Source organism: Brassica rapa, chromosome A01 (genome assembly GCF_000309985.2).
Source record: "Brassica rapa cultivar Chiifu-401-42 chromosome A01, CAAS_Brap_v3.01, whole genome shotgun sequence".
Classification (NCBI taxonomy): domain Eukaryota; kingdom Viridiplantae; phylum Streptophyta; class Magnoliopsida; order Brassicales; family Brassicaceae; genus Brassica; species Brassica rapa.
In genome coordinates this window covers 3,077,247-3,102,975 of record NC_024795.2, presented here as the reverse complement: position 1 = coordinate 3,102,975, position 25,729 = coordinate 3,077,247, and the positions used below count along the sequence as shown (strand labels likewise).

The 25,729-nt window shown below is 35.6% G+C and overlaps 6 protein-coding genes and 1 pseudogene across 12 annotated transcripts; 4 read left to right on the top strand and 3 right to left on the bottom strand.

The window, feature by feature from the left end:
- The first annotated feature begins 551 nt into the window (after positions 1–551).
- On the top strand, positions 552–4,372 carry LOC103851853 (protein KAKU4). Its single transcript, XM_009128727.3, has 12 exons — positions 552–1,175; positions 1,564–1,631; positions 1,922–1,992; positions 2,102–2,196; positions 2,272–2,363; positions 2,507–2,689; positions 2,854–2,995; positions 3,104–3,141; positions 3,240–3,297; positions 3,395–3,493; positions 3,562–3,700; positions 3,793–4,372. Exons 1-12 carry the CDS (start codon positions 914–916, stop codon positions 4,106–4,108), a joined length of 1,563 nt encoding a protein of 520 aa, XP_009126975.1. The 5' UTR covers positions 552–913; the 3' UTR covers positions 4,109–4,372.
- Positions 4,373–4,581: 209 nt separating this feature from the next.
- On the top strand, positions 4,582–7,191 carry LOC103851844. 2 transcript variants are annotated; one of them, XM_033279742.1, is made up of 2 exons: positions 4,582–6,075; positions 6,160–7,183. In XM_033279742.1, exons 1-2 carry the CDS (start codon positions 5,589–5,591, stop codon positions 6,708–6,710), a joined length of 1,038 nt encoding a protein of 345 aa, XP_033135633.1. In that variant the 5' UTR covers positions 4,582–5,588; the 3' UTR covers positions 6,711–7,183. The 2 variants fall into 2 exon arrangements, with proteins under 2 accessions (XP_033135633.1, XP_009126964.1); XM_009128716.3 differs by having other exon boundaries at positions 4,633–6,847; positions 6,927–7,191.
- A 227-nt stretch (positions 7,192–7,418) lies between these two features.
- On the bottom strand, positions 7,419–9,142 carry LOC108871102 (annotated as a pseudogene).
- Positions 9,143–9,788: 646 nt separating this feature from the next.
- Positions 9,789–11,430, top strand: LOC103851825 (UPF0725 protein At2g20620). Its single transcript, XM_009128694.3, has 5 exons — positions 9,789–10,087; positions 10,180–10,293; positions 10,385–10,601; positions 10,734–10,945; positions 11,037–11,430. Exons 1-5 carry the CDS (start codon positions 9,890–9,892, stop codon positions 11,244–11,246), a joined length of 951 nt encoding a protein of 316 aa, XP_009126942.2. The 5' UTR covers positions 9,789–9,889; the 3' UTR covers positions 11,247–11,430.
- Positions 11,217–15,561, bottom strand: LOC103851834 (cathepsin L-like proteinase). 5 transcript variants are annotated; one of them, XM_033279849.1, is made up of 5 exons: positions 14,582–15,561; positions 13,343–13,417; positions 12,780–13,169; positions 12,263–12,663; positions 11,217–12,144 (listed from the first exon to the last, which is right to left on the bottom strand). In XM_033279849.1, exons 3-5 carry the CDS (start codon positions 12,898–12,900, stop codon positions 11,782–11,784), a joined length of 885 nt encoding a protein of 294 aa, XP_033135740.1. In that variant the 5' UTR covers positions 12,901–13,169; positions 13,343–13,417; positions 14,582–15,561; the 3' UTR covers positions 11,217–11,781. The 5 variants fall into 5 exon arrangements, with proteins under 5 accessions (XP_033135740.1, XP_033135745.1, XP_033135750.1 ...); XM_033279854.1 differs by having other exon boundaries at positions 14,605–15,561; XM_033279859.1 differs by having other exon boundaries at positions 11,217–11,724; positions 11,823–12,144; positions 12,780–15,561.
- Positions 15,562–19,552: 3,991 nt separating this feature from the next.
- LOC103851814 lies at positions 19,553–21,209 on the bottom strand. The gene is made up of 2 exons (XM_009128684.3): positions 20,951–21,209; positions 19,553–20,279 (listed from the first exon to the last, which is right to left on the bottom strand). The coding sequence occupies exons 1-2, from the start codon at positions 21,145–21,147 to the stop codon at positions 19,838–19,840; spliced, it is 639 nt and encodes a 212-aa protein (XP_009126932.1). The 5' UTR covers positions 21,148–21,209; the 3' UTR covers positions 19,553–19,837.
- A 122-nt stretch (positions 21,210–21,331) lies between these two features.
- On the top strand, positions 21,332–25,556 carry LOC103851803 (coatomer subunit beta-1). Of its 2 annotated transcripts, XM_018653439.2 has the most exons (5): positions 21,332–21,555; positions 21,963–24,020; positions 24,237–24,746; positions 24,819–24,904; positions 24,983–25,187. In XM_018653439.2, exons 2-5 carry the CDS (start codon positions 21,975–21,977, stop codon positions 25,185–25,187), a joined length of 2,847 nt encoding a protein of 948 aa, XP_018508955.2. In that variant the 5' UTR covers positions 21,332–21,555; positions 21,963–21,974. The 2 variants fall into 2 exon arrangements, with proteins under 2 accessions (XP_018508955.2, XP_033135224.1); XM_033279333.1 differs by lacking the exon at positions 21,332–21,555 and having other exon boundaries at positions 21,975–24,020; positions 24,983–25,556.
- Positions 25,557–25,729: the final 173 nt, after the last annotated feature.

The window sequence follows — 25,729 nt, the reverse complement described above, 5'->3', positions numbered from 1 at the left end:
CTAGCACTCAAAGCTCAAAGTCATAAAAAGTGATTTCGTTAAAGATAAATATACATTTATACTCCTTGAGTTAATTAATCCAAACCTTAGGGTTTAGAGTTAAGGGGTGGGGTTTTGGAATTAGAGTTTAAAATTTTATAAAAAATAAATACTAAAATAAAAAATAAAAATTTTAAAAACAGTTTCAAAAAGTATTTTTAAATTATAAAAAGAAAATTTGAAAAAAAAAATTCAAAAAAAATTATAAAAATTTCGAATCTGAAAACACATAATCTGAAACTATAAAAAAAATTTCTTTTTTTTTATTTTTTTATTTTTATTTTATTTATTTTTATTTATTTTTGTTTGTTTATTTAATTTTAAACCAAGAGTATTAGAGATATTTTACCCTTTAATGAATGTCATTTTTGTGACTTTCTCCTTTTAGTGCTATTTTCGAGACATAAACTTCAAAATGTGCTATTATTGACAATTGCCCAAATTCATTTAAGAAATTAAATAAACAAAAAAAAGTTGTTCATTTTATTCTTCATCAGAAACAGAGAGGAGATTTTTCAAAAACTCGTTCGTTCATGAAAAATTTAAAAGAATAGAGTAAGATCTATGCTGTCGATAAATAATTTGACCAAAAAATTTAATGTAATTGGTATAAAATTTGAAGAACCAAGAATTGACCAGAATATTATTTTTTCCTAAAATATTGTCATCAATTGGCTTTAATGTGGAAAACAAACATGAATTTCATCAAAAAAAAATGATTAGTAATTCTAACCGCAGCCCTGTTAATTAGGAAACATAACTGGGGTGAGAAAAAACAAATAAAAAAAAAATAGAGGGAGGAGAACAAGAAGACGACAAATAACGAGAAAACCACATCAACGAACTCTCTCTCTCTCACTTCCTCCCTTCTCCCATGGATTCCGACGCCGGACCACGTCAGCCTCAATCCGGAGGCAAGATTCTTCGACCTCGCCGGAGATTCGCCGTCAGGACGCCGTACGACCGCCCCGCTCCAAGATCCAGAGATCCTCCTCAGCAAAACCCTAGTTGGATCTCCAGGCTTGTTTACAAACCTGTCACCGTGATTGCCTCCGGCGCCGGGAAATTCATTTCTTCCGTCGTCTTCTCTGATTCTTCCTCATCTTCTTCCGAGGATGACGAGGATTCATCTTCAGGTATGTGTTTGCAAAAAAAAAAATGTATAACTTTCGTTAGGTTCAGACAAGATTAGTTTGAAAATTTTGGTTTTATTGTTTGGTCGGAATCTGAAACCAACCCTTTTTATTTGAAATGTGAGAATTTGATTTAAAGCTTCCACCTTTTTTTTTTTTCTATTTCCCTCATTAATGTCACTCAATTGCTGTAGAGCATTGAACTTACTTAACTTCTAAACCTGTAGACTTCGTATTCATTCTTAAGCTATATTTTTCATTTCATTTACGAATTCAATTAGGTCCTACACAAGTACACATCATTCTTTCAAATGTGACAAAACTGGCTAGCTTTGTGTCTTCTTTTCTCTCTTTGGTAGTAGGTATTATATGTTATCTTCCTTGTTTTCAGACATTGAAGGTGATGAGGATGTTGAGAAGAACATTACCGGTTTTCCCGAAGATGAAACGATGCTTGAGGTACTAACCATAGATGCTTAAACTTATAAATTTTCTCAAATTTATTTGTTCATAGAATTGATTCAGCTTTATTGGTGTAGTGGATGGTGTTGCCAAAGGTTCTAGTTCTGAATATTTCAATGGCTTTTTACTGAGTCTACCTTTTCGCCCTTTTACCATGTTTCGATGGTTTTGTAGAATTCCACAAATTTGACTTTTCCAACTTTGTATTTTGATGGCAACCTGATTTCAATTTATGTGGAGTGAATATGATTTGTTCTTGTGTTAATATGACCATGTTGAATGCCCAGGAATCAACCATCCAAAGACTCGGTTCTAAGCGTGTAATTGAGCAGCTTCTCATGCAAGAAACATTTGCAAGGTATTATTTCGAAGTGTCTGGACATATTATATCTTAGTTGAAAATATATCTGTGATATTCTTTTCTTTATAATGAGATTGTTGAGCTGTTGATATGTATGTTGTTTCAGGGAAGAAGGCGATAGATTAATAGATATCATCAAGGCGAGAGTTGTAGATCATCCCAGTGTCCCCACTCCTAATGAAGGGAGGCATAGTGATAATGGTATGTAACTAATCTTGTGCAAGCAGAAGGGATTAGTCTATGTGATAACATTTTCTCGCTTTTTTTCTTTCTCAGAGGTGGATGTGGGTGAAATGTCTAATAAAGCTGTCATGGAAGCAAAAAGATGGTTGGAGGAGAAGAAATCAGCATCAAATTCAAAGTCTATAGTAAGTTCAGATCTCTCTAGCTAAAGTAGTTTAAGTATTACCATCTTCTGATAGTTTTCTTGACCAATTCCACCATTTATAGTTTCTTCTCCAGTGTGCTTTAGACAGTGATAACCACCTCAGTTTTTATTTTCAACTTCCAGGCAACTGAAGATGGTGGTGGATCGCCTGTGGATGTGGCCAAATTATATATGAGAGCTCGTCTGCCATGGGGATCTCCAGCTGCGAACACTTCAGAGTTTCGCTCACCATCACCAGCAGGGATGCAACTTCTTAAGGAAGGGACGCCGTTTCCTTATAGTGCTGGAAACTTCTCCTCTTCCAAGGTGCAGTGCTTACTCATCTTCTGGTCAAAAGCATTGTTTAAAAGCCTGTAGTTTTTTTTTGTTTGTTCATGTTAGTTAATCACGAGGCATTTGTGTGATACTATTTCTTATGACTCTTTCAAGAGTTATATATATGCATTCTGACTTTTGGTATCAAAATGCAGCTGAGAAGGAGATCCCGTTCGAATCCTACATGGAATATTCAAGATGAAATTCGTAAAGTCAGAGCTAAAGCAACAGAGGAAATGCTTAAAACTGTATCCCCTCGTAGTGTAGCATCATTGAATGTTGATGGAGGTGCTCAAGGTGTTCTTCTTTTTCATTTTATATGGCAACATGAGATAAAGCTGAAAGTAATTTATGTTCTCGTTTACATGTAGTAACTCTTTTTGTTTCTGTTTTCTTTTTCTTCAGCTATACAGATTGAGCAAAGCGTGGTCCTACCAAATCAGGTATCACCCCACCCTTTACACTATGTGTCTCTATAGCAAGAAGGGACTTGCAGGTCTAATCTTTTATTTCTTTCCCTTGTGTTTTTACTTGATTGAAGACTACGGAAGCTAATCAAGCCGTTGAAGAAACAAGAGTTATACACAACACTAGATCTCGTTAGTTATATCCCTTCATCCGTTTTTTTTTGTATACACTCTCTCATCTTCGATTTATATAGTCCCGTCTCATGGCTTTAACATTTTCTCTGCTAAGGTGGAGTTGTTTCCACACAAGGAGCTGGTGTTGATGACTCCAATGCTGTGGGTAATGACTTTATCCAGCCTAGCTCAACTATTGGGGAAACCACAAATGGTAACAATTTGGATTTATTTGATGATGTTTGTGGTTGGTTCTATTTATTAACTCGTTAATTAATAAAGCTGTCTTGGCTCCTGGAGCAACTTTGGATCCAACTGGGAGCTTTTGTATCCCAAAGGATGTGTTTGAAACATCAAAGGAAGCTGATGATATAGGCGCAGCACATCCTATAGCCAACGGTCTCCCATCTTCATCACCTAGGTACAAAAATAATTACTCTTTTTTTTTAAAAACAAACTGGCTTCTTTGTTTGGTTGGCTTGACATAAGATGACAAGTGCCTTCTTTTTTCAGCTCACCAGTGGCAATGGAAGCTGAGGCTTCTGAGCCTATACATGAAACTCCTGGTGATGATATCACAGTAGGGAATGGCTTAGATGGTGCGATTGATAGCAAGGAAAACAATAACAGCGGCTCAAGCGCCTCGCATAACAGTTCGAGCACGCATGAGAAAGAGTGGCTCCCGGGAGACCAGTCTCTACCGAACTCAAACTCAGCAAGTAGCAGCCCTGGTACTAGCAAGGTAATGGCACAACCCACGAGAAGAGGAGGACGAGGGCGAGGTAGGGGAAGAGGGCGAGGAGTTCGAGGCAAAGGACGGGGCAAATAAAAACTGTAAGGAGAGAGCTGTACACAAGAAACACAGTGCAGTAGGAGAGTTAGGATTATGTGACATGTATGTTTAGGTACCAGTCCTACTCTGTCATTTCGTTACCTCTTTAGTGTTTTTATTGTACTCCTTTGTAGTATTCGAGTTAGGAGGATCTTGTGGAAGTGATGTCAAACTGTGTTTCTGTTTGTTTAATTTCTGAATGTTTAATGTTTTATGTTGTAGCTGAGAAAGCTTACTGTTTGAAGATTCAATACTGTACTCTTTTTTCAGTACCAAATTAAAAAAAAAATTGTTGACCAAAAAGGCTAGCACCTGTTGTTGGGAACAAATCTCAAAGCACTAACAAGTAACAATCATCTTCAGTCTTATAAATTGTAATTTGTGTAACTACTTTCCAACAGAAATTCAGACATGATCCACCGATGTAGTAGTACCTAGTATCAATAGTAGATGAGATTACTCTCGGATCAGAAGACTGCAAGATGCATAAATGGGTTCTATCTATTTCTTATGTCAACTTAGTTTAAGCCAAAGTAGAAAGTACAATAAGCAGAGAAAGTGAGAGAAGAAAAAAAAACAGACAGAATAAAAAAAAAAGAGGAAGAAGAAGAAGAAGAAAACGAACAAAACCCAATAAGCAGCGATCGCAGCTTTTAATAAAACAAAGAAGAGTGAAAAAGCTTTCGGCTTCTAAAGGGCAAATACGAACAAAGCCCACGACGACGCCGAGAAATCATTTGTGTTTGGTCGGAACAACAAGTTTACTTCTTCTTTTTGTGTTCGGTCTTCTTTTTTTTTTTGTCGCTTGTCTGAATTTCTGGGTCAATCTTAGGCAAAAAAAAAAAAAAGAAAGGTTATTCCTTTTTGTTCTCAATTCAATCTTCCAACAACACTTGTTGTTGTTTCTCTGCTTCCAAAGCTTGGGGTCCCGCTTCCCTCATTCCCTCGCTTCATTTCGAATTCGTTGCTCTGTTCTCAAGCTCGAATCTTTTTTCCTTCTTCTTTCTCAAACTCCACTGATCTCGATTTGCTCCAGCTGTAATTCTCAAAGTTGTTAGCTTTACGAATTGGGCGTGAAAGGGAAATGCTGGATTGCTCTCTGCTCTGCTCTGATTCAGTTTCGTCTTGAAGTTGGTAACTTTGGAGCTCTAGGGTTTGTAGTATTATCCTGATACTGAATCAGCCAAAGGTGGAAACTTTAAGGTTGTTAGTGTGAGCTGGGTAGTAGTTGATGATGATCTCTGTTCTCTAGGGTTTTGGTTTTGGGAGGAGATGAGATTTGGATTTGCATTGTACAGCTCCTAGATTTGTACCAAAAGCCTTCAGCTAAGTTCTTGAAATGCTTCTGGATTTGAGTTTAAGAAGTTATAATAAGTTCATGAGTTGGATCAATTGGTGTGAAGGATAACTAGCCTCTGATTGTTTCCATTGGCTTTTGAGTTTCTAAGAAGAAGAAGAAGCACAAAGAGAGAGAAGTATGCAAGGTGCTGAAGATCATCACAGGATTGATCTAGCTGAGCTGAAACTGCATATAGTGAAGAAGATTGGGGCTGAGAGATCAAGAAGGTACTTTTATTACTTGGGTAGGTTTCTGCGTCAGAAGCTTACTAAGGTTGAGTTTGATAAGTCATGTCACCGTCTTTTGGGGAGGGAGAATCTTCCTCTACACAACAAGCTGATTCACTCCATCTTGAAGAATGCATCTCTTGCTAAATCCCCACCACTTCAAAAAACCAAATCTTTGGTGCTTGGGAAAGAAGATGGACCTCAACAAAGCGGATCTCTCATCCCTAACCATAATCCGGTTTTGTCAAATGGGGTGTTACACAAGGTCCGGTCTGGAAAGTGTGATAGGCCTAGTCCACTTGGGCCTAACGGAAAGGTTGATAGTCTGTTGCATCAGCCACTTTGTAGAGAAGACGGAAGCAGTAATAGAAATAAAGAGAACGGTGACGTTGGACCTGTTGCTTATCATAGTTCAGGTCCAGATTCTGGTGAACGAGGCGGTCCATTACCTTATCATAGTAAAGGTAAGGTCACAGCACAAGTTATCAGAGATGATGACGTAGCTCAAGAGGAGCGAGGTAGATTGGTTCTTTCCAAGAATCCTGTAATGGCACCTCTAGGGATTATTCCATACAGTGGGACCCGGAGAACAGTTCCAGCTTCGACCAAGGGTGACTTCATTACTTGCTATGATAGTGGTGGATTATTAGAAACAGATATGCTGAGGAAGAGGATGGAGAGTATTGCAGTAGCACAGGGTCTAGGAGGGGTTTCAGCGGAGTGTTCCACTATGTTAAATAACATGTTGGACGTGTACTTGAAGAAACTGGTCAAATCATGCGTTGATTTGTCTGGAGCTCGGTCCACGAATGGAAACCAAAGTTTAGACAAACCGCAGAGCCGAGAGAAGATTGTGAATGGGATGTGGCCGAGTAACCAAGCGTCTGAGATAACGCAAGAACAGCAGCATCCGGTGTCTTTGCTTGATTTTAGAGCTGCAATGGAGCTAAATCCACATCAACTTGGCGAAGACTGGCCGTTACTTCTGGAGAAAATCTCCATGCGTTCATTTGAGGAGCGAGAAGGGGTGTGAATGAAAATGTTTGGGGATGTTGGATGTTGCAAATTGTCTGAGTAAAGCTGCTCTTGTCCCAAAGAAACTGGTTTTGGTCCAGTGGAGCTGATGGCTGAGAGACATATCTAAGTTCTGCAGCGGCAAACTCGGGGCAGGTTAGTAGATATTTCCAAATGCAGCTAGAGCTCAAAGAACCGTATTTGAATGCAAAATACGTGTTGTTGTTAAGATCAGTGGCCATCGCAGCGAGTTTCAAGATCTGTGAGGCTGATAAGGGAATCAAGAGAGAGAGTTTTGGAAGAGATACTTTGGGTTTGAGGTGGGAGCAAGGTACAAAATAGTCGTGTAATATCTGGAGTATTGCTGTGTATGTAACATAGTCTTAGAATTGTTTAAACTTTATAGCTTTGAAAAGACATTGACGTCACTTTTAGCTGCATTTCCTTTACAGTTTTGTTTTCACATTTCAATGAAAAAGGTTACTTTTTATAGTCCTCAATGTCTGTGGTGTTAATTGGCTATCATGTTAGTGAGAACATTGTTGTCCCTGCACAAAACTTATTTTCATCAAGAGATCCAAATAACCAGGTTCGTTGTTGCTTTTCAAGATATTGACCGAGATTAAATGATATAAGATGAGATCTTTGTTCTTCAAATGACATCTTTAGCGTCTTACCTGCTTTACATTACGGAAATAAACAGGCAATAGGCGAGAAGCGGAAGTAACACACACAGGAAGTTGTGTCGTTAGATAAAAGAGAGTTAAAGAGAATACAGGCCAGAGAGAGTCAAAGCCAAGCCGGTGTGAAATTTGTATATGTACACAAAGCAAATGGTGAAGCCCTTTTTAGGCGGGTTCCATTGTTTGTCCACAGGCTCTGGATGAAATAAATACTACAACGAACATGGAGATGACGGCTATTTAGAGGAGGAGGTCTCTGCAGGGGTTTTGCAGATTGGGCACCAACTCTTCATCCGCAACCACTCTTGCACACACTTCAGATGGTATGTGTGCTCACAGTGTAGCCTCCCAACTTCATCTCCTATTGTATGCTCTTCCTAGGAACCAAAAAAAAAAGAGTGAAGAAATCTTTGGAAAACAGAAACCAACATTTCTGATTTCTCATATCTTCATATCAGTTCTATATTCACAGTCATGATCATCATCAATGAAACGCTTGTAATCATAAAATATATCCATTAAACTATGTAATGATTTTGACTAACAAAGCATGACGAAAGAGAAATCTACCTGGCATATGCTGCATTTGGAATCTTCCTTGTGATCACAAGGACTATTGGTTATAGACCCATAACTTGAAGGTTTCTTCTGATAGATGCTTGTTTTCAAACACTTTGATATTGCTTCTTTTGTGAGAGCAGTACTTACTGTACCAATTCTATCTTCTAAAGCTAATAGTTCCTGCATTCATTCAAAAGACAAAGAGCTAAGATAACTACCTATCAGAGCGTAAGGCGGGTTTGAAGATGGGAACACAAACCTCATAGGACATGTTACCAATGTCTAGCCTCATGTCATGGTGTTGGTCATAGACGCTTAGTGCAGCTAGAAGTAAACCTGTGTCCATAATAAGCAGTTCCTGCTTAAAAGATAGGAAAATATGAGTAACAACACACATGACAATATCTGAAACTCAAAACATGTACCTCGTAATTAAGCTCAATATCTTGTTCAATCCTATCAAGTTCTGGCAAAATCTGCAAAAAGCAGTGTTAAGGGCATTGCCGTAAGCTCTATTTGATTAAGGTGTGGAGTAACAAGTAATACTCACGTCAGAGATCCCATCTAAATTTTAACTGTGAAAACTGTCTTGACCCGATAAGGAACCAGAGAGACCAAGTTCTGGAAAACCAGAGAACAGCTCCAAAGAGACAGGAGAGTTGAGGTTGTTGTTTGATGTTTCAGTCTGGGACATATCTGTTGTTGTAATAGAGGATAAACCATTTCCACCACTCCCTCAGTTAGAGAATCTCATGCGGTTACTACCTCTATTTACTGATCTCTGACTGTCAACACTCAAAATGCAATGTCTTGCCCGTCTACTATCTGAAACAGAACCTCCTCTCGGGTTAAAGACAAGACGTCTCTCTTCATCAGGTAGTTCTGTTATCTTCTTACCACTAGCTGAGGAGGAGCTAGAGCTGCCTTCTCCATAAACCTTTCTCTTATTGAATGCCTCTACCTTTTGACTTATTCTCTTTCATTGTGTATTTTAATAATTGTAAATTTTGATCGCTGATATTTATCAAACTATGATAAAATTTTGTATTTGGATCTCCTGAAATATAACATATTCCTATTTTTTTGTTGCCAGTGTATGTAATAATTTATTTATTATTAGTAATATAAATGCTGTCGATTTAGTTTTTTAATTAGTAGCATTCAAATGCTTATAAAATTTGAAAAACAAAACATAACATTTGGACATTGATACATATACAAACTATAAAAAAGAACAAGTTTGAATACACATCTAAATGTTGTATTCAGATATTATACGTTGATGGTACATCCAAATAGAATAGCAAATATGTATTGGAAGAGCTGAACCAAAACATGGTTTGGAGAAATGAAGGAAATGCAGTTCCATTGAGCCTGTATTTCGTATTAGTTTGATTCGATTATCAAATTTAGGTAAAATTTTTATACTTAAGAAAGCGTTACATAAGAATGTATATAAAAAATCTCGAATAAATTTATTCGTAAGTTATATAATTTTAAACAAATTTATATATTTGATATAATATGACTTTATAACATAATAATACACAATATACTTAAAATACTATCTCATATCCAATTTCGTATATAACCCATAAAACCCGCGCTTTGAAAGCGCGGATCGAAATCTAGTATTCAGTTTAAAACATGAAACACAGTTTAATCTCTTTCTTCAAAAGAAAACACAGTTTAATCTGCATAGATTTCAGAAAATAAACTAAATATGAAAAATAATTTAACTATAGATGAAAATTTGGGTAACAAAATAGTGAAATTTGTAAGTTTTGGGTGGTTAAATGATCAAATTAAAAAGTAAGGAGAAAAATAGATTGAGAAATAAAAGTCGAGAGGTCTAAATTCTAAATCTGAGGTGAACAAAAAGAAAAGGCAAAGTTGCGATTAGAAAAGGAGACAGCCCTAGTGTGTCCGCTCTGAACAAGTTTGGTTGCATTAGATGGAGATCGGAAAGATGTACGATGTAATGCTGGATGAGGCCAAGCTGTGTCTGGATGAGCTGAAGGTGGAATCGTCTTCTGCACCGCCAGTAAAAGAAGAAGATTCTGGCTACGACGACTACTATTATGATTCAGCCGACGACGAGATGGATCCGGTGGAAGAGGCCAAGTATCTTCAGCAAGTCAGGGATTCCGATGTAAATTAATTCTCCTAAAGCTTGTGCCTTTTTTTTTTTTTCTCTCTCTCTCTTTTAGGGTTTTGGATTAATGATTTTGAATGTTTCGTTAGGGTTTCGACGTTGATTTTTGCTATCATCCATTTGGTGGGATAATGCCCTGTGGATGTAATGACTCCGACACACCCTTGGCTAAGCTGGGACTCCACTGTTACAATATTGACAAGGTTATAATAAAAATTCTCTCTTTTTCTCTCTTACACTTATTAGTAGTCTCTCTTTGGTTTGGTTTGGTTCTGATGATTTTCCTTATTGTAGGGGACAAATTTACAATTCAGGGCTGTAAAGAAAGTTAACGCAGAAGCCGTTTCATTTGTCAATTACTATATTACTTTGGAGGCCGTGGATCCAGACAACAACCATTCTCTTGTTGCTTTCCAAACCTGTGTTTGGGATTCTGCCACCGAGAACAAAGAGCGCTTGAGATTGATCACTAAACAATGCAGGATTAAGCCTCCTCAAGTGCCTGCTGCTGGTAGTAACTTTCCCCCCCCCCCCTTTTTTTCTTTTGTTCCTACTTGCAGATTACTTGTTTGTTTCATATTCTCTAGGATCATAGCTGTCTTCTGTTGGATATGAGTAATCATTTTTAGAAAAAACGTTACAGGAATTAGAGAAGCACGAGGTTCCCTATGGCGATGGGACCCTGATGCTGTAGATAAATTCTACACAGGTGTGATGCCCAGTTGGCTACAGGATGATGCACTTACCGGACCTAATAAGCTTCAGTTCCATGAGGTGAAGGACTCAGAACTGCAGGATAACGAATGGCTTAATCTTTACGCTGAAATTGCATTGTCCTCAGAGCGGCCCGACATGGTACATAGAGTAGAGATGTGACTGTTCATTCCTAAACTCTTGCCTTGTTTCAACAAAAAAATTTGTTTGACCGTGTCTGTCTGTCTTGCAGGAAACTTATTTGCCGTTGAAGGTGAAGAAAGTAGTGGTGCGTACAAAGGAAGATGTGGAGCCGAGTATGAAGCTGAAGTCGAGTAATGCAATCTTCTACATGACTTTCAAAACCCACAGGGGTCATGAGTGCAAAGCTATAATAAGGCAAACAAGGGATGGTATACAAGGACACATGTGCCTTGAAGTTACATGCATGTTGGGAAAGTAGTGTCATGCTGAGATCTAGAAAGAAATGTTGTCCTCCTCCTCTCCTGTGTTTTTTTTTAATGTATTTGATCTTTTCATGTTTAAGTTACTATTATTGTGTGTATGACTAAAGTCAGCTAACTTAGCATGATTTGTTTTCCCTTTGGATGTTAAATGTTTAAGAGATGATTTAGTTCGTTTTCAAACTTTAAATAACCAATTCTCAGGAGAATTAATCAGATAGATATATAACAAATCGAGTTGGAAGGAACAATGTTGTTTGCAAACTTTAAAAAAAGACTCCAGAGAATCTGCTTAGAAGACAAGCTAAGCTGGATAAAGCAAAAATAAAATAAAAACCATGTATCAACAGCATCATGTTTTAACCGCTCAGACAAGGAGGGTTTGCTGCATATGCAAAACAGAAGAAAAAAATAAATTGGTTGTCAACGCCTTGTTTGTTTCTTTCCATCAGTCGTTTTTTAATCATCATCCATGCCCTGTATCAGTCAGTTGTAAAACAATTAAGCGTTTGTTGGAGCGTGAAAATAAGTAAATTAAAACAAAACAAAAAAAAAGTCATGAAACTTCTTCTTACTAATCTGTTTTGCATGCTTCACACGTTTAGCTTCCTCATCCTTCAGAGATAATAGTTTTGGGTAGGAAAACCTGCTAAGAAGTGGCGCCGGCTTGGAGAAGTATTTTGAAAACTTGTCGTCAATTGCTTCACCGGGAGTGGGTATGTAAAGAAGCATAGCTTCCAATGAGATTCTGATGTAGCCATGATCTCCAAAGTCATCCCCATGGCTAGCTCTTCCAAGAATATACTTTTCTCCATTCTCATCTTCATACACGGCCATTAGAGAAATAGCATGCAAACCAACGAAACGAGAGAACCGATTGGCAGGTCCACGATAAATCTTGTTGTACATCATGATAAGAAACCAAAGTATTCTAAAGTCAGTACTGAAACTTCTTCAACAGTATATATGTATATATGGACGACAAACCAAGAAAAAAAAAAGAAAGATCATTTACTTTTTTCCCAATTTCTCTGTATTCAGGTTGAAACATTGCCAAGGCTGCACCAATGGGATGGTGTGCCAGTTGGAGAAGCGCATCTTCCAAGGAACGGAGTCTCACAAATTTTTCTATATAAGCAAACTCGGATGGTTTACGCTCAGCAACATTTTCAGGACATCCTTTGAAAGGCCTATCTTCTTCCCTTTGGATTCCATTTTCAACTACGTATTCCATTCCTTTTATCAGATTCAGGGTGTAGCAGTAGTGACCTGATTTCTGCTCTGTTCTTCGTTTATCTTTATCCGAAAAATCAATCAAATCTTGCGGAGAGTATCTGATCGTTTTGTCTGTCTGACGTCCATCGATTATTCTCATTGCCCTTATAAGTTCGCTAACTACAATAGCCCAACATACATCTGCAGCACAAAAAAAAAAAAAAGAATAAACAATCATCATGCATTAACAAATAATTAAATATTTTCTTTAAGACAACATTGTATAATAATATATAAATATATGTGTTTAAACTCACCGTGATCCCGCTGGTGTCTCAACTCTCCCATGATTTCTTGCCATTCCTTACCTTTCAAACAGTCTGGTATCAGCTGCCAATCAAACCAAAAATAAATGAAAGTTATAAACTGGAAAACCATTTGAAATCAAGTGAGTCAAAGATATTTACTTACCCGACGTTTAACCCATGTTGCATATCTTACATGTTTGATATCTGCACTCGTTTTGTCAATGTACGTACTCCATGATTCTGACCGTGGAGTCACGTTTTGCTTCAGTTATGAGTGCCAAAATATCTTGTGGCACCAGTTGCAAGACATCAGCCACTACTGCCTGAAATTGCGGGTGAACCAGTTTGATGATTTCGTCAAGTACACGTACAAACTTCTTCCGGAATATCAACAAGTACCTACAAAAACAACATTTTTTTTTGTTAAACAAACAAAAAATGATCCACAACTATATATGACTCTGTCTTGTGTTGTCTTTCTTTCATCAATTGGAATTAGAAAGATATAAATAATGACAATCATCAATGCATGCATGATGCATCAGGGCCACTATTCAGTTTCCTTTACTTACACGTGCACATTCTGCTTGGTCTGAACTTTCTCCAGTTTCTGACATTGCCTCTTCTTCTTCTCCTTAGCTAGCTAGCTGCATAAAATTTCATTCAAAGTGATTATCAAAAGTCTAAATCATACTTTATTTATCATGCTGAAACCAAAACCAAGTTCATCACACAAGTCGCATAGAAATTTTGATTATAACCACAAAGTGTGATGAAGAAAGATCTTGGGGTTGACGCTGGTGCAGAGATATATATATAGCTTGATTCATTATAGACATGACAAAAGTATCCTACTAGAGGTAACTTATGTTTACAATTATCTATATTACACGTTCCTTAAAGAATGTGTAAGCAACTTGAGCAAAGAAACAGTCTTTGGTAGTAACCAAAAGAACAGTTAGTTTGATTGGATAACTGAATTCATTAGAGGACATACCTACATTCTATTATTGTTTTCGGGTTCTATTTGAAATACATATCCAATTTGGTATGTTTGGTTTGTGCTTGGTTCACTTTGGTTTCTATTGACATGGGTGGGGGTCACTAAAGCAAACTATTAACAGCGGGTTTATAGAGGAATTAAACTATTACTATTTCTTCATATTGTCAATGTATCTTCAAACGTAAAACCATAGAAAACCCCCTTGTTTCCCATCACTGCCGTTCCATGTATTTGTGTTTAAAGCAAATATGTTGCCCTTATAAAATAAAAATGTTTTCTTGAAATGATTTAAATTCAAAGCTTTGTTCTAGCGGAAGACAGTGGATTTTTTTTTTTTTGCATCAAGGAAAAATGTTAAGTTAATTGAAAATTTTGTTTTCACAGCTGAAACAGAAAAATGAAATCTTTTTAACCAAACGAGAAATAACATGAAATAGAAAAAAGAATCAAGTTGGTTTCTAAGAGAGGTTATGCGAAATAAATCTTCCAACCTGACCGTTTAAAGCTACATCAATATTATGGGGATGGGTTTTGTTTTTGTTTGCTAAATATCTTATGGATTTTGCCAGATGTTTTATAAAAAAAATTAGATTCAGTAGTAGTGACGGTTCTGCTTCCCATTTGTGATTGTGAATCTTGACAAAAGAAATTAATTTGCGAATACAATAGTGTAGCTTTGTACACTAAAGCGCAAAAGTTGACAAAGAAGAGAACTGGGACCTAGAATCTGAGACGGAGAGGCAACACAAAATAAAAAAGACGCAAACTTTAGAACAAAAAATAGTGTAAACGAATGTTGAGACTAAACCTCACAATCTTGTTGACACCTACTTGCTGTGGAAGATTTGACCAAAAACTCTCTTGTGCGAGTGGTCGCCGAAGATTCTTGAACAGACCTCCTCCCCTCCTGCCTCCCCTTACCTTTTTCTTGTAATACCCTAGGAAATGAAGAAGCAAAAAGAACTATAACAAATAGAAGGACTACTAGAAAAGTTTGAAAAGGTTTATGGATTATATTAAAAATATAATAAAATATATTCATAATATGAGATATCACTTCTGAATACTAATTGTTTCTAAAAACAGAAGTGTTTCCAAATGGTATAGTTTTCAGATTCAATAATAGATAGTATCATCACATTATCAACAAAACCAGCATTAAAAAGGAAGGATGCTAATGGTATTATTCAAATTTACATACCAAATAAGTTAGACTTGTACGCTAACAATACACACACACACTCGATTAGCTAAACGAATTAGTGTATACGTATTTATTGGTAATTATCAGATAATATAAAGAAAAACAGAAACGCAGATAAATAAACAGAAACTATTAATAGTTTTAGTGTCGCTACACTAATACTTTCTTTTGATTATTTTAATACTTTCCTTTTTCAGTGAAAACTGATATTGATGTATAAATATATGACTGGACAAAATCCCACTCCAAAAATAGAAAATTGTTGACCAAAAAATATGTGTTTCTCTTGTCATTGCAGCCTTATTAATGTTATCGCAGCGTTGGTAGCGCAAAACAAAAAGCATGCAGCTGGATACAGAGAATCACACTTTCTTTTTGTAGAATTTCAAATAACTTTAGTCAATCTTATAATGAAATATAGTTTTATACAGAAACGTAAGACACAGTATGGATTTTATGTTGGTTCAAGTCATGAAGTGAATAGGTAACTATAATTACTTAGAAATATTATACTTTCATAAACCCAAGGTATATATAATTAATTAAAGCAAATCAAAAACCAAATTGATGTGCCAATGGACGGTAACGTGACGTACAGACTATGATACGTCATGGGGAGTTGCTTGGTAATGTAACCAAATTGGTATCAAAGCATATTTCAAACTAAACTGAATCCGCGATAATAGTTATTTACTTTCTGGTTCATTAATCCATGCAGTTTAACCTGCCAAGAATTTTAAGTTAAGGCCAAGCCCAACAAGAAATAGTCTCCAAAGCGATAAAACAGACAATTCTCCATAGTCTCGTCGTTTCTTTTTCTTATATACACGAACATCAAACATTTGAATATGGCCTAAAACACCATAAATCAATAAAGATTAGAAAATACCCTACCATAACAATAAAAACGTTTTTGTCACAAATATAGATTCTAAGAATCAAAATGACCAAAATGTTTCATTAAATAGGTAAATATATATTTATACATCTAGAAGTAACTAATTCAAACCTTAGAGTTTAGAGTTAACAAGTGGAAATTTGAGATTGAGATTTAAAATTTTATAAAATAAAAAATAAATATTAAAAATTTGAAAATAAAAACTTTAAAAATAGTTTCAAAAAGTATTTTCGAATTACAAAAAGAAAATTTGAAAAACAAATTATAAAAAAGTTTGAATTTGAAAACATATAATCTAAAACTATTAAAAACAATTTTTATTTTTAATTATTTTTTTATATATATATCTAGGGTACTAGGGTATTTTTACCTATTAAAGAAAACATTTTGGTCATTTTTCTTCTTGCGATCTATTTTTGTGTTCAAAACTTGAAAATAGTCTATTTAAGAGAATTGTCCATAAAGATTTTAGACAAAAAAGTATTATTATATTGTCATTAACCGGAATCAGTTTCAATTTATTTTTCAGGATTCTTATTTTGAACATTTAAAATTTTCTGTTTTTAAAATACCTAATTTTATAACATATTATCTTTTGTAACATATATATTTCAGAAAATTATATAATGTCTTTTTGTATATGTGTAGTAGTTGTTATATATATTTAGGATGATCATTTTTAAGATAATAATATATGTTATGATGCTAATTTATAATATTTATATAATTAAGAAGTGATCTTGAAAACGATCGATATTAATATTTTGTTAAACTTAAGACAATGCTATTAAAGTAAATTTGTTTTATAATTTTGTTGGTTTCATTTTTGATATAATTAAACTAATTTTATTACCAACATTAATAAGATAATCTACTACTATATTTCTCCAAATTTTTAATAATTAATAACTCTATGGAGGTGTTATTCAATCACTGATTTCAAATCAATTATTAATGTTTTATAATCTATCAAATTTTAAAATTTTAAGTTGATGAATTCTAAAATCTCTGCAGTAGACCTCAGATTTTGAATTCATTCATTTGTTCATGAGAATCCATAAGAGATGATTTGAAATTAATTTAAAATACAAAGAATTTTAAAATCCTTGAAAGTTGAATAACACTAGATTTTAAAAGCTGGATTTAAATCATTCACTGAATAACACTAGATTTTAAAATAGAATTTAGAATTAACATTTGAATAACAGTGGATTGTGTTTACTGTTTAGATTTAAACTTTATTAAAATACGTGATTAAATAACATCACCTATATGTAATTTTTGTGAACTTAAAAATGAATGGCAAGAATAGTAGTTTTTAAAATCTAAAATCTAGTGCCTAATATTATGGATGCAATTTAATGAGGAGTTAAATTCGGTAATCATATATTGGAGGATCGTATAATATATGTTTCTATAAGCTGATATAGGGAAAACAGCTATTCCATGCCTAACATATTCAATCCATACCTTACTTATGTCACGTGCAAAAACATATCTGAACTTTCAAAATTTTCAAATAACATACATGATGTTTATCTTTTCGGCAAAATCATACACGTCACTATATCAGCATTCATATCATCTAATTTTACTCATATTGATGCTACATCAGCTAATTTTGTTGACAAAAATGCCGTGTGTACACTTTTTTTTAAATAGTCATTTTATAAAAATATTTTTTTTAGAAATTGTAAAATTTTATAAATTTATATTATTTAGTAAAACTAACATAAATTAATTAAATAATAAAATTTTAATCTTATATAAGTAATATATTTGTAATTTTTTTATCGTATCACAATACCGTCCTTATAAAAGTTATATATATATATATATTTGTAAAGATTCAAATTCAATGCTAGTACTGTTGCTTCATATGATCAATGGTGGAGCCAAACAAAAATTTTATAGGGGGCAAAGTAAGATTTAAATTCAAATTCATAGGGGTCATTAGCATAAATTTTATCACTTAAGCCATAAATGTTTTGAATAATCAATGAAAATACAAAATTTTAAATATTTCATAGGGGGCAGTTGCCCCTTTCCCCCTCTCTACCTCCGTCGTTAAAAATAATGCTGGTAATTTTTATATTAAATATAATAAAGAAATGGCAATGATATTGAAATGTAATTAAATCTGAAAAACAAAGGGCATAATTTTTATATAGATTCTGGTTTAATAGTATAAATAGATAAATAAATACGAGGATATAAATATTTTAGATGTTAGTGTCCCATATATTTGTTCATTAATAACGACAATTAAAATAGTGAGTATCTATAAATTTTTTAAATCGCATAAAAAACCTTGAAAGTGTCACTTACTAGCACTTTAAACCTTGAAGTTTTTTCACTAACACTTTTAACCTTCAAAGTGACATTTTTATCATAAAAAACCTCCAAAGAAGAAAAATGACCTGCTGAACAGGTTAAAAACAGTTTTTTTTTCAAAAAATAATTATTTAATTAATAAATAAACAAAAAAATAATAAAATCGAAAAATTTAACAAAAAACTCATAAATTAAAAAAAGTGAGAAACATAAATAAAGATTTAGAAAATTAAATAAAAAATAACTAAAAATTAAAAAATAAATAAGAACAAATTAAAATACAGAAAAAATAATAATAAATTTCAAAAAATTGAAAATTCAAAAAGTTTTTTTTTTCATTTTCAAATATAATGTCGGAAATTATCATTGGAGATATAAGTTGATAAAAAAAAAGACTAAGATAACACCAAACCAAGTTTTTGTTCTCAAACTAGTATCAAGGCTCAAAGTCACAAAAATAAGTTTCATTAAAGAGGTAAATATACACTTATACCCCTTGGGTTAATTAATCCAAGCTTTAGGGTTTAGATTTAAGGGGTGAGGTTTTGGAATTAAGGTTTAAAATTTTATAAAATAAATACTAAAAAATTAAAAATAAAAATTTAAAAAACAGTTTCAAAAAATTTCACTTTTTTTTTAAATTTATGATTTTTTTATTTTTCTCCATTTTAATTTGATCTTATTTATTTTTTGAACTTTTTGTTATTTTTTATTTAATTTTTAAATATTTATTTATTTTTCTCATTTTTTAATTTGTGAGTTTTTTGTTAAATTTTTTGATTTTTATTAATTTTTTGGTTTATTTTATTAATTAAATAATTTTGTTTTAAAAAAAAAACTTTTTTTAACCTGTTCAACCGGTCATTTTTCTTGTTTGGAGGTTTTTTATGATAAAAATGTCACTTTGAAGGTTAAAAGTGCTAGCGAAAAAACTTCAAGGTTTAAAGTGCTAGTAAATGATACTTTCAAGGTTTTTTATGCGATTTTCCCTATATTGTTATGAAATCACGGTTTACAGTTATTTTTCAAAAAAAAAAATCAGCGTTTATAATAAAAAGTAAAAACTGTAGATTCGTTGGAATCAAATCATTAAACAATATAACCATTGATTTATTTATGCACATAATAAAAATACATTGTGATTTAACGTTAGCTAATATAATTTTCTATAATTAGTTGTTGCCATTGACTGTGCATATCTACCGAGATTGTTTTTAAAATTTTAAGGTAACTAACATTTTCTAAAAAGATATTTCATTAATTATAATTAATTTTCCATTTATTTTAAAAAAGTTTGTTAATATCAATGGTACAAGTTGATAAATACTAAGAAGAAGTAAAGGTGAAGTCAAAATGGTACTTCAATTTTAATAACGTAACAAATGTCATAAGAAAATAGAAAAAAAAGTTGATGTACCATATGATTATGGAAATAGAAATCCACTACCAAGGAGGTGTAAACCGTTTATTACAAAGTCTTTTTCGACACTGATCAAACTCAAAACCTGAGTTATAATTCGCAGGGGAGGGATCGAACCTACGACCTACAACATCACTTACCTCCCTCTTCCAAAATCCAAAATGTTGAAGAAACTCAGCAAAAAGAAAAGGAGAGCTAGCTAGCACTCTTAAGCATTAGCTTCTAACCACCCATGATCATCTTGGTGCGACTCTGACCCTCCAGCTTCAATAGAAGCTTCTTCCTCACCCTTCTCCTCTCCGCCATACATCTTTCTTCTAGCTTCCTTGCGAGCTTCCCTACGAGCCTCTTTCTTAGCTATATTCAAATCTTTAAACCCTTGCTCGAACTTGGCTTCATCCTCAGGAGTGAAGAAAGCCACTTCCATCTGACCTAGCTCCGCGTATCTTTGCTCCACTTTGGTTTTCCAGAACAGACCCATCTCAGTGTCCATCTTCTGGTAAGGCGTTTTCAGCAAGTACTCGTCTATCCCTCCCGCTTTGTCGATGCAGCGGAGCGCGTGAGTGGTGACTTTGACTTTAATGTGACGGTCGAATATGTAGCTGAACAATCTCTTCTCCTGAACATTAGGTTTCCAACACCTTCTCGACCTGTTCTCAAATCAAACCACAAAGTTAACCACTTTGAGATTAACAAAACAGTTAACATACCATTCAGAATCATAGAGAGGAATTATACGAACTCACATCCATATTCTATTTCTACTTACAAAAGGAAACACATAAAGACTGTAACTTTCATCACACACTACATTTCTATCTACATAAGAAGATACATTTTATCACACCATGTATGCATTGTTCAAATCAAACCATATAGTTAACAACTTTGAGATTAACAAAAAAAAAGTTACCAAACCATTCAGAAGCACAGAGAGAAATATAACCTCACATAGCACATTCATATTCTACTTACAACGAACACAGATAAAGATTGTAACTTTCATCACACAAAGATACTTGGATCCTACATTTCTATCAACAAAGGAAATAAATTTCACCAAACCATGTATGCATTGTTCAACAAAGAAACAACGCATCAAGAGCTAAACAATGAAAATGCACTGCTGCATTGCTTAAATGCTTAAATCAAGAAAGCATTCCTAAAAAAAATCAACAAGTAGCTTCCACAGATGCATCATGTAGAGCAAAAGCATCACAAGCTCTAAAGCAAAGTTCAACAACATAGCAAGATGTAAAGCAAACGCAACCTTCAACACGAATACACAAATACAAATAAAGAGATCAAGAAAGAGACTGACTTGTTGCCACCGTCTTCACTGACGCGGTTACCGTACTGGATATGGCGGCCGGCGTAGAGACCGCGTTTGGCTCTTCCCATCACGACTTTGGAATCGGGAACGCAAGCCTTGAGCTTCTCTTTCAGCTCAGGGGTCAGAGTCTCCGCTCCGACCTTCTTCACCAGCTTCTTCATCATCTCTTTCCCTCTGAACGCCATTTTCGTCTCTCCTCCCGAAGATCGCAAAACCCTATTCTTCGTCTTCCCCGAATCTATGTATGCTTGGTATAACCTGGTTTAGTTAACGATTTTAGTAAACCGGGTCCAGTAAAATCCGGTTTGATATTAGCCTAATTACGATCATTTTATAAGTTTGGGCTTATTTTGAAAATAATTAGAAATATAGGGACCGCTATGGCGCTAGTATCGGACTGGGCTTTTAATTAATGGGCCGTTGAGGTTGACTCGCTCTTTCCGTTACGAAGAATCTCACCAATAAATACATACATTTTATCTCACTTGACACTTTGTGTTTTTTGCGAGTGTTCTGAGATCCGAAATCTCTCTAGCGTTGCACCTCCTTCGATCACCTCCTCTCTCTCTCTCTCTGGATCTCTAACCTCTGAGGTTCGTCTCTCTGCTAAACATTCGTTACATGATCCAGATTTTGTAGAGATCGATCCTCGTTTTGCCTTTTCTTTTGTGTAAATCTACATTGCTTGGGCGTCCTTTTGTTTGATCTCGATCCGAGTCCGTTACATTCCCGATTTTTCATGTTTATGCAGCTGAGAGAGTGAGACTAGATTCGATTGCTGCATTTTGTTTTTTGATTTTAGTTGATCCGAAGCTTTGTTATCGATTACAAAATGATTGATCATAATGTTTTGATCGCAGTTGGTAAAAGTGATGTTTATTGATGGATCTGAGGATTTACATTTTGTATATGTTTTGCATCTTTCGATTTTTCTTGTGTAATTGTGATGTTTGCTCACAAGTTTTCTTCATTTTGGTTTCTCTTTCGCTTTTTGTTGCAGAAGTGAAAAAAGATGGAAAAATCTAGTACATTGCTTGTATACTATGACAAAGGGACTCCAGCAGTTGCCAAAGAGATTAAAGAAGCTCTCGAAGGAAATGATGTGAAAGCGAAAGTTGATGCCATGAAGAAGGCGCTTAAGCTTCTGCTGAATGGAGAAACCATTCCGCAGCTTTTCATAACGATTATAAGATATGTGCTTCCTTCTGAGGACCACACAATCCAAAAGCTTCTGCTGCTGTACCTGGAGCTGATTGAAAAGACGGATTCTAGGGGGAAGGTCCTGCCTGAGATGATTTTGATATGCCAGAACCTTCGTAATAATCTGCAGCATCCGAATGAGTACATTCGTGGAGTGACACTGAGGTTTCTCTGCCGGTTGAAGGAGACTGAAATAGTGGAGCCTTTGACTCCATCAGTGTTGCAAAATCTGGAGCACCGCCATCCGTTTGTTCGTAGGAATGATATTCTGGCCATCATGTCGATATATAAGCTTCCAAATGGCGACCAACTCTTCGTTGATGCACCTGAAATGATCGAGAAAGCTCTGTCAACAGAACAAGATCCGTCTGCCAAGAGAAATGCATTTCTAATGCTCTTTACCTGTGCTGAAGAACGAGCTGTGAATTATCTTCTGAGCAACGTTGACAAGGTTTCAGACTGGAATGAATCGCTTCAGATGGTGGTGCTGGAGTTGATTCGAAGTGTCTGTAAGACTAAACCAACAGAGAAGGGGAAATATATTAAGATTATTATTTCTCTGTTAAGCGCCACTTCTTCTGCAGTTATCTATGAATGTGCTGGGACTCTTGTTTCTCTCTCATCTGCCCCTACTGCTATTAGAGCTGCTGCCAACACCTACTGTCAACTTCTGCTTTCTCAGAGTGACAACAATGTGAAGCTTATTTTGCTCGATCGGTTGAGTGAGCTTAAGTCATTGCACAGAGATATCATGGTTGAGTTGATAATAGATGTTCTCAGAGCACTCTCAAGCCCGAACCTTGATATCCGCAAGAAGACACTTGACATTGCCCTTGACTTGATTACTCATCACAATATCAATGAGGTCGTTCAAATGTTGAAGAAAGAAGTCGTGAAGACACAGAGTGGAGAGCTTGAGAAGAATGGAGAATACAGGCAAATGCTTATTCAAGCAATTCATGCTTGTGCAGTTAAGTTCCCCGAAGTTGCAAGCACAGTGGTCCATCTTCTAATGGATTTCTTGGGAGATAGCAATGTGGCTTCAGCACTTGACGTAATTTCATTTGTCCGAGAGATAATAGAAACGAATCCCAAGTTAAGAGTTTCAATTATAACCAGGTTGCTAGACACGTTCTATCAGATCCGCGCAGGAAAGGTCTGCCCTTGTGCACTTTGGATTATTGGGGAGTATTGTTTATCACTTTCGGAAGTTGAGAGTGGCATTTCCACCATTACACAATGCCTTGGGGAGTTACCGTTTTACTCTGTTTCGGAGGAGTCTGAGCCAACTGAGGCATCGAACAAAATTCAGCCAACTTCTTCCGCCATGGTGTCCTCTAGAAAACCTGTGATTCTTGCTGATGGAACTTACGCTACCCAAAGCGCAGCCTCTGAAACCACATTCTCCTCACCAACAGTTGTTCAGGGATCATTGGCTTCTGGAAATTTGAGAGCGCTGCTTCTAACTGGTGATTTTTTCCTAGGAGCAGTTGTTGCTTGCACACTGACTAAACTTGTTCTTAGGTTGGAAGAGGTTCAGTCATCTAAAACTGAAGTGAACAAGACAGTCTCACAGGCGTTGTTGATCATGGTTTCTGTGTTGCAACTCGGTCAATCTCCTGCTTCTCCACACCCTATTGATAATGATTCATATGAGAGGATTGTCTTGTGCATAAAATTGCTTTGCCATAAGAATGATGAAATGAAAAAGATATGGCTGGAATCCTGCCGCCAGAGTTTTGTCAAGATGATTTCTGAAAAACAGCTTAGAGAGATGGCTGAACTTAAGGCAATGGCCCAAACAACTAATGCCCAACCTGATGATCTCATTGACTTCTTCCATCTGAAGAGCCGGAAGGTAACAATATTATTTTCTAAATTAAGCTGGCTTCATTGTTTTCTCCCTTGTGAACAATTCCTACGCAACCTGTTCAGGTTGTGTTTATTTTCTTGTACTGTTCATATCCATTTTTTGCTTTCTCATTTTGAAAGGACAACAGAAGTTGATAATGGCTGTTTATATACATATATTGGTTGTCAGTAGATCAAAGTACTGATAATAAGTTTCTTTCAGGGAATGAGTCAACTTGAGCTGGAAGACCAGGTACAAGATGATCTAAAGCGTGCAACTGGAGAATTCACCAAGGACGAGAACGATGCGAACAAACTAAACCGCATTCTTCAACTCACAGGGTTCAGTGATCCAGTCTATGCTGAAGCATATGTGACCGTCCATCACTATGACATCGCAGTCCAAGTTACTGTCATCAACCGTACAAAGGAAACCCTACAGAATCTGTGCTTGGAGTTAGCAACCATGGGTGATCTCAAGCTCGTTGAGCGTCCTCAAAACTATAGTCTGGCACCGGGAACGAACATGCAGATAAAAGCAAACATCAAGGTCTCGTCCACAGAGACTGGAGTCATATTCGGGAATATCGTCTATGAGACATCAAATGTAATGGAGCGAAATGTCGTGGTACTCAACGACATACACATTGATATCATGGACTATATCTCCCCTGCTGTTTGCACAGAGGTTGCTTTTAGAACCATGTGGGCAGAGTTCGAATGGGAAAACAAGGTAATTCACCTGTTACACTGTACCTTTCTTTGAGTTTGGTTATTAACGATTCAGTCTTGGTCGTCATGTCAGGTTGCTGTGAACACCACGATTCAAAACGAAAGAGAGTTCCTCGACCACATAATCAAATCCACAAACATGAAGTGTCTCACTCCCCCGTAAGTTCCGATTCTTATTTTCTTTCCATTTATAGACCGAAACTCTTGTTACTAATTGATGTTTCTCTCTGTTTGCAGATCTGCAATAGAAGGAGAATGCGGGTTCCTATCGGCAAACTTATATGCAAAAAGTGTGTTTGGTGAGGATGCTCTTGTGAATGTGAGTATCGAGAAGCAAACTGATGGAGCATTGAGTGGCTACATAAGGATAAGGAGCAAGACGCAAGGGATTGCTCTAAGTCTTGGGGACAAAATCACCCTCAAACAAAAGGGTAGTAGCTGAGGTTAGCTGAATAATATTCATATCTTCTTCCCAAAACCTTTTCCCGATCCAGTCCATACATATATATGTTATACGTGGAATCCTCACACTCCTTAACCGGGTGTAATTCCCGGTACACAATACCGATTAATTGTTACAATTTAGCACACAAGGTAACAGGTTTAGACCACGTTGGTATCTCTCTTGAGCAATCTTTTGTTGGTTGAATCTGTTTACTGCGGAGGGAGGCGTTTAAAGCATATGTAAAGACACTATTTTGTCACCGAGTTTTTTCATGCGATTTTGTTTTATCTGTAATGTTTTTCGTTCTATAATGTCTTTTGATGGGGGAGATTAAACCATTATTTTAATGAAATAATTTTATCGATCGTAGAGTCTCGAAGTTAATGGTTTTGGTCCTAGGCGCAGCTGTTTAACGTCGTTTGCGTACCTCTTCTTTGACAATTATTTCTCCACCAGCCAGGCTCAATTGTCATCAATCGGCTATGCATTCGAATACGTATGGCTGACAGTATCTGAGCCTATACATAACCCGAGGGAAG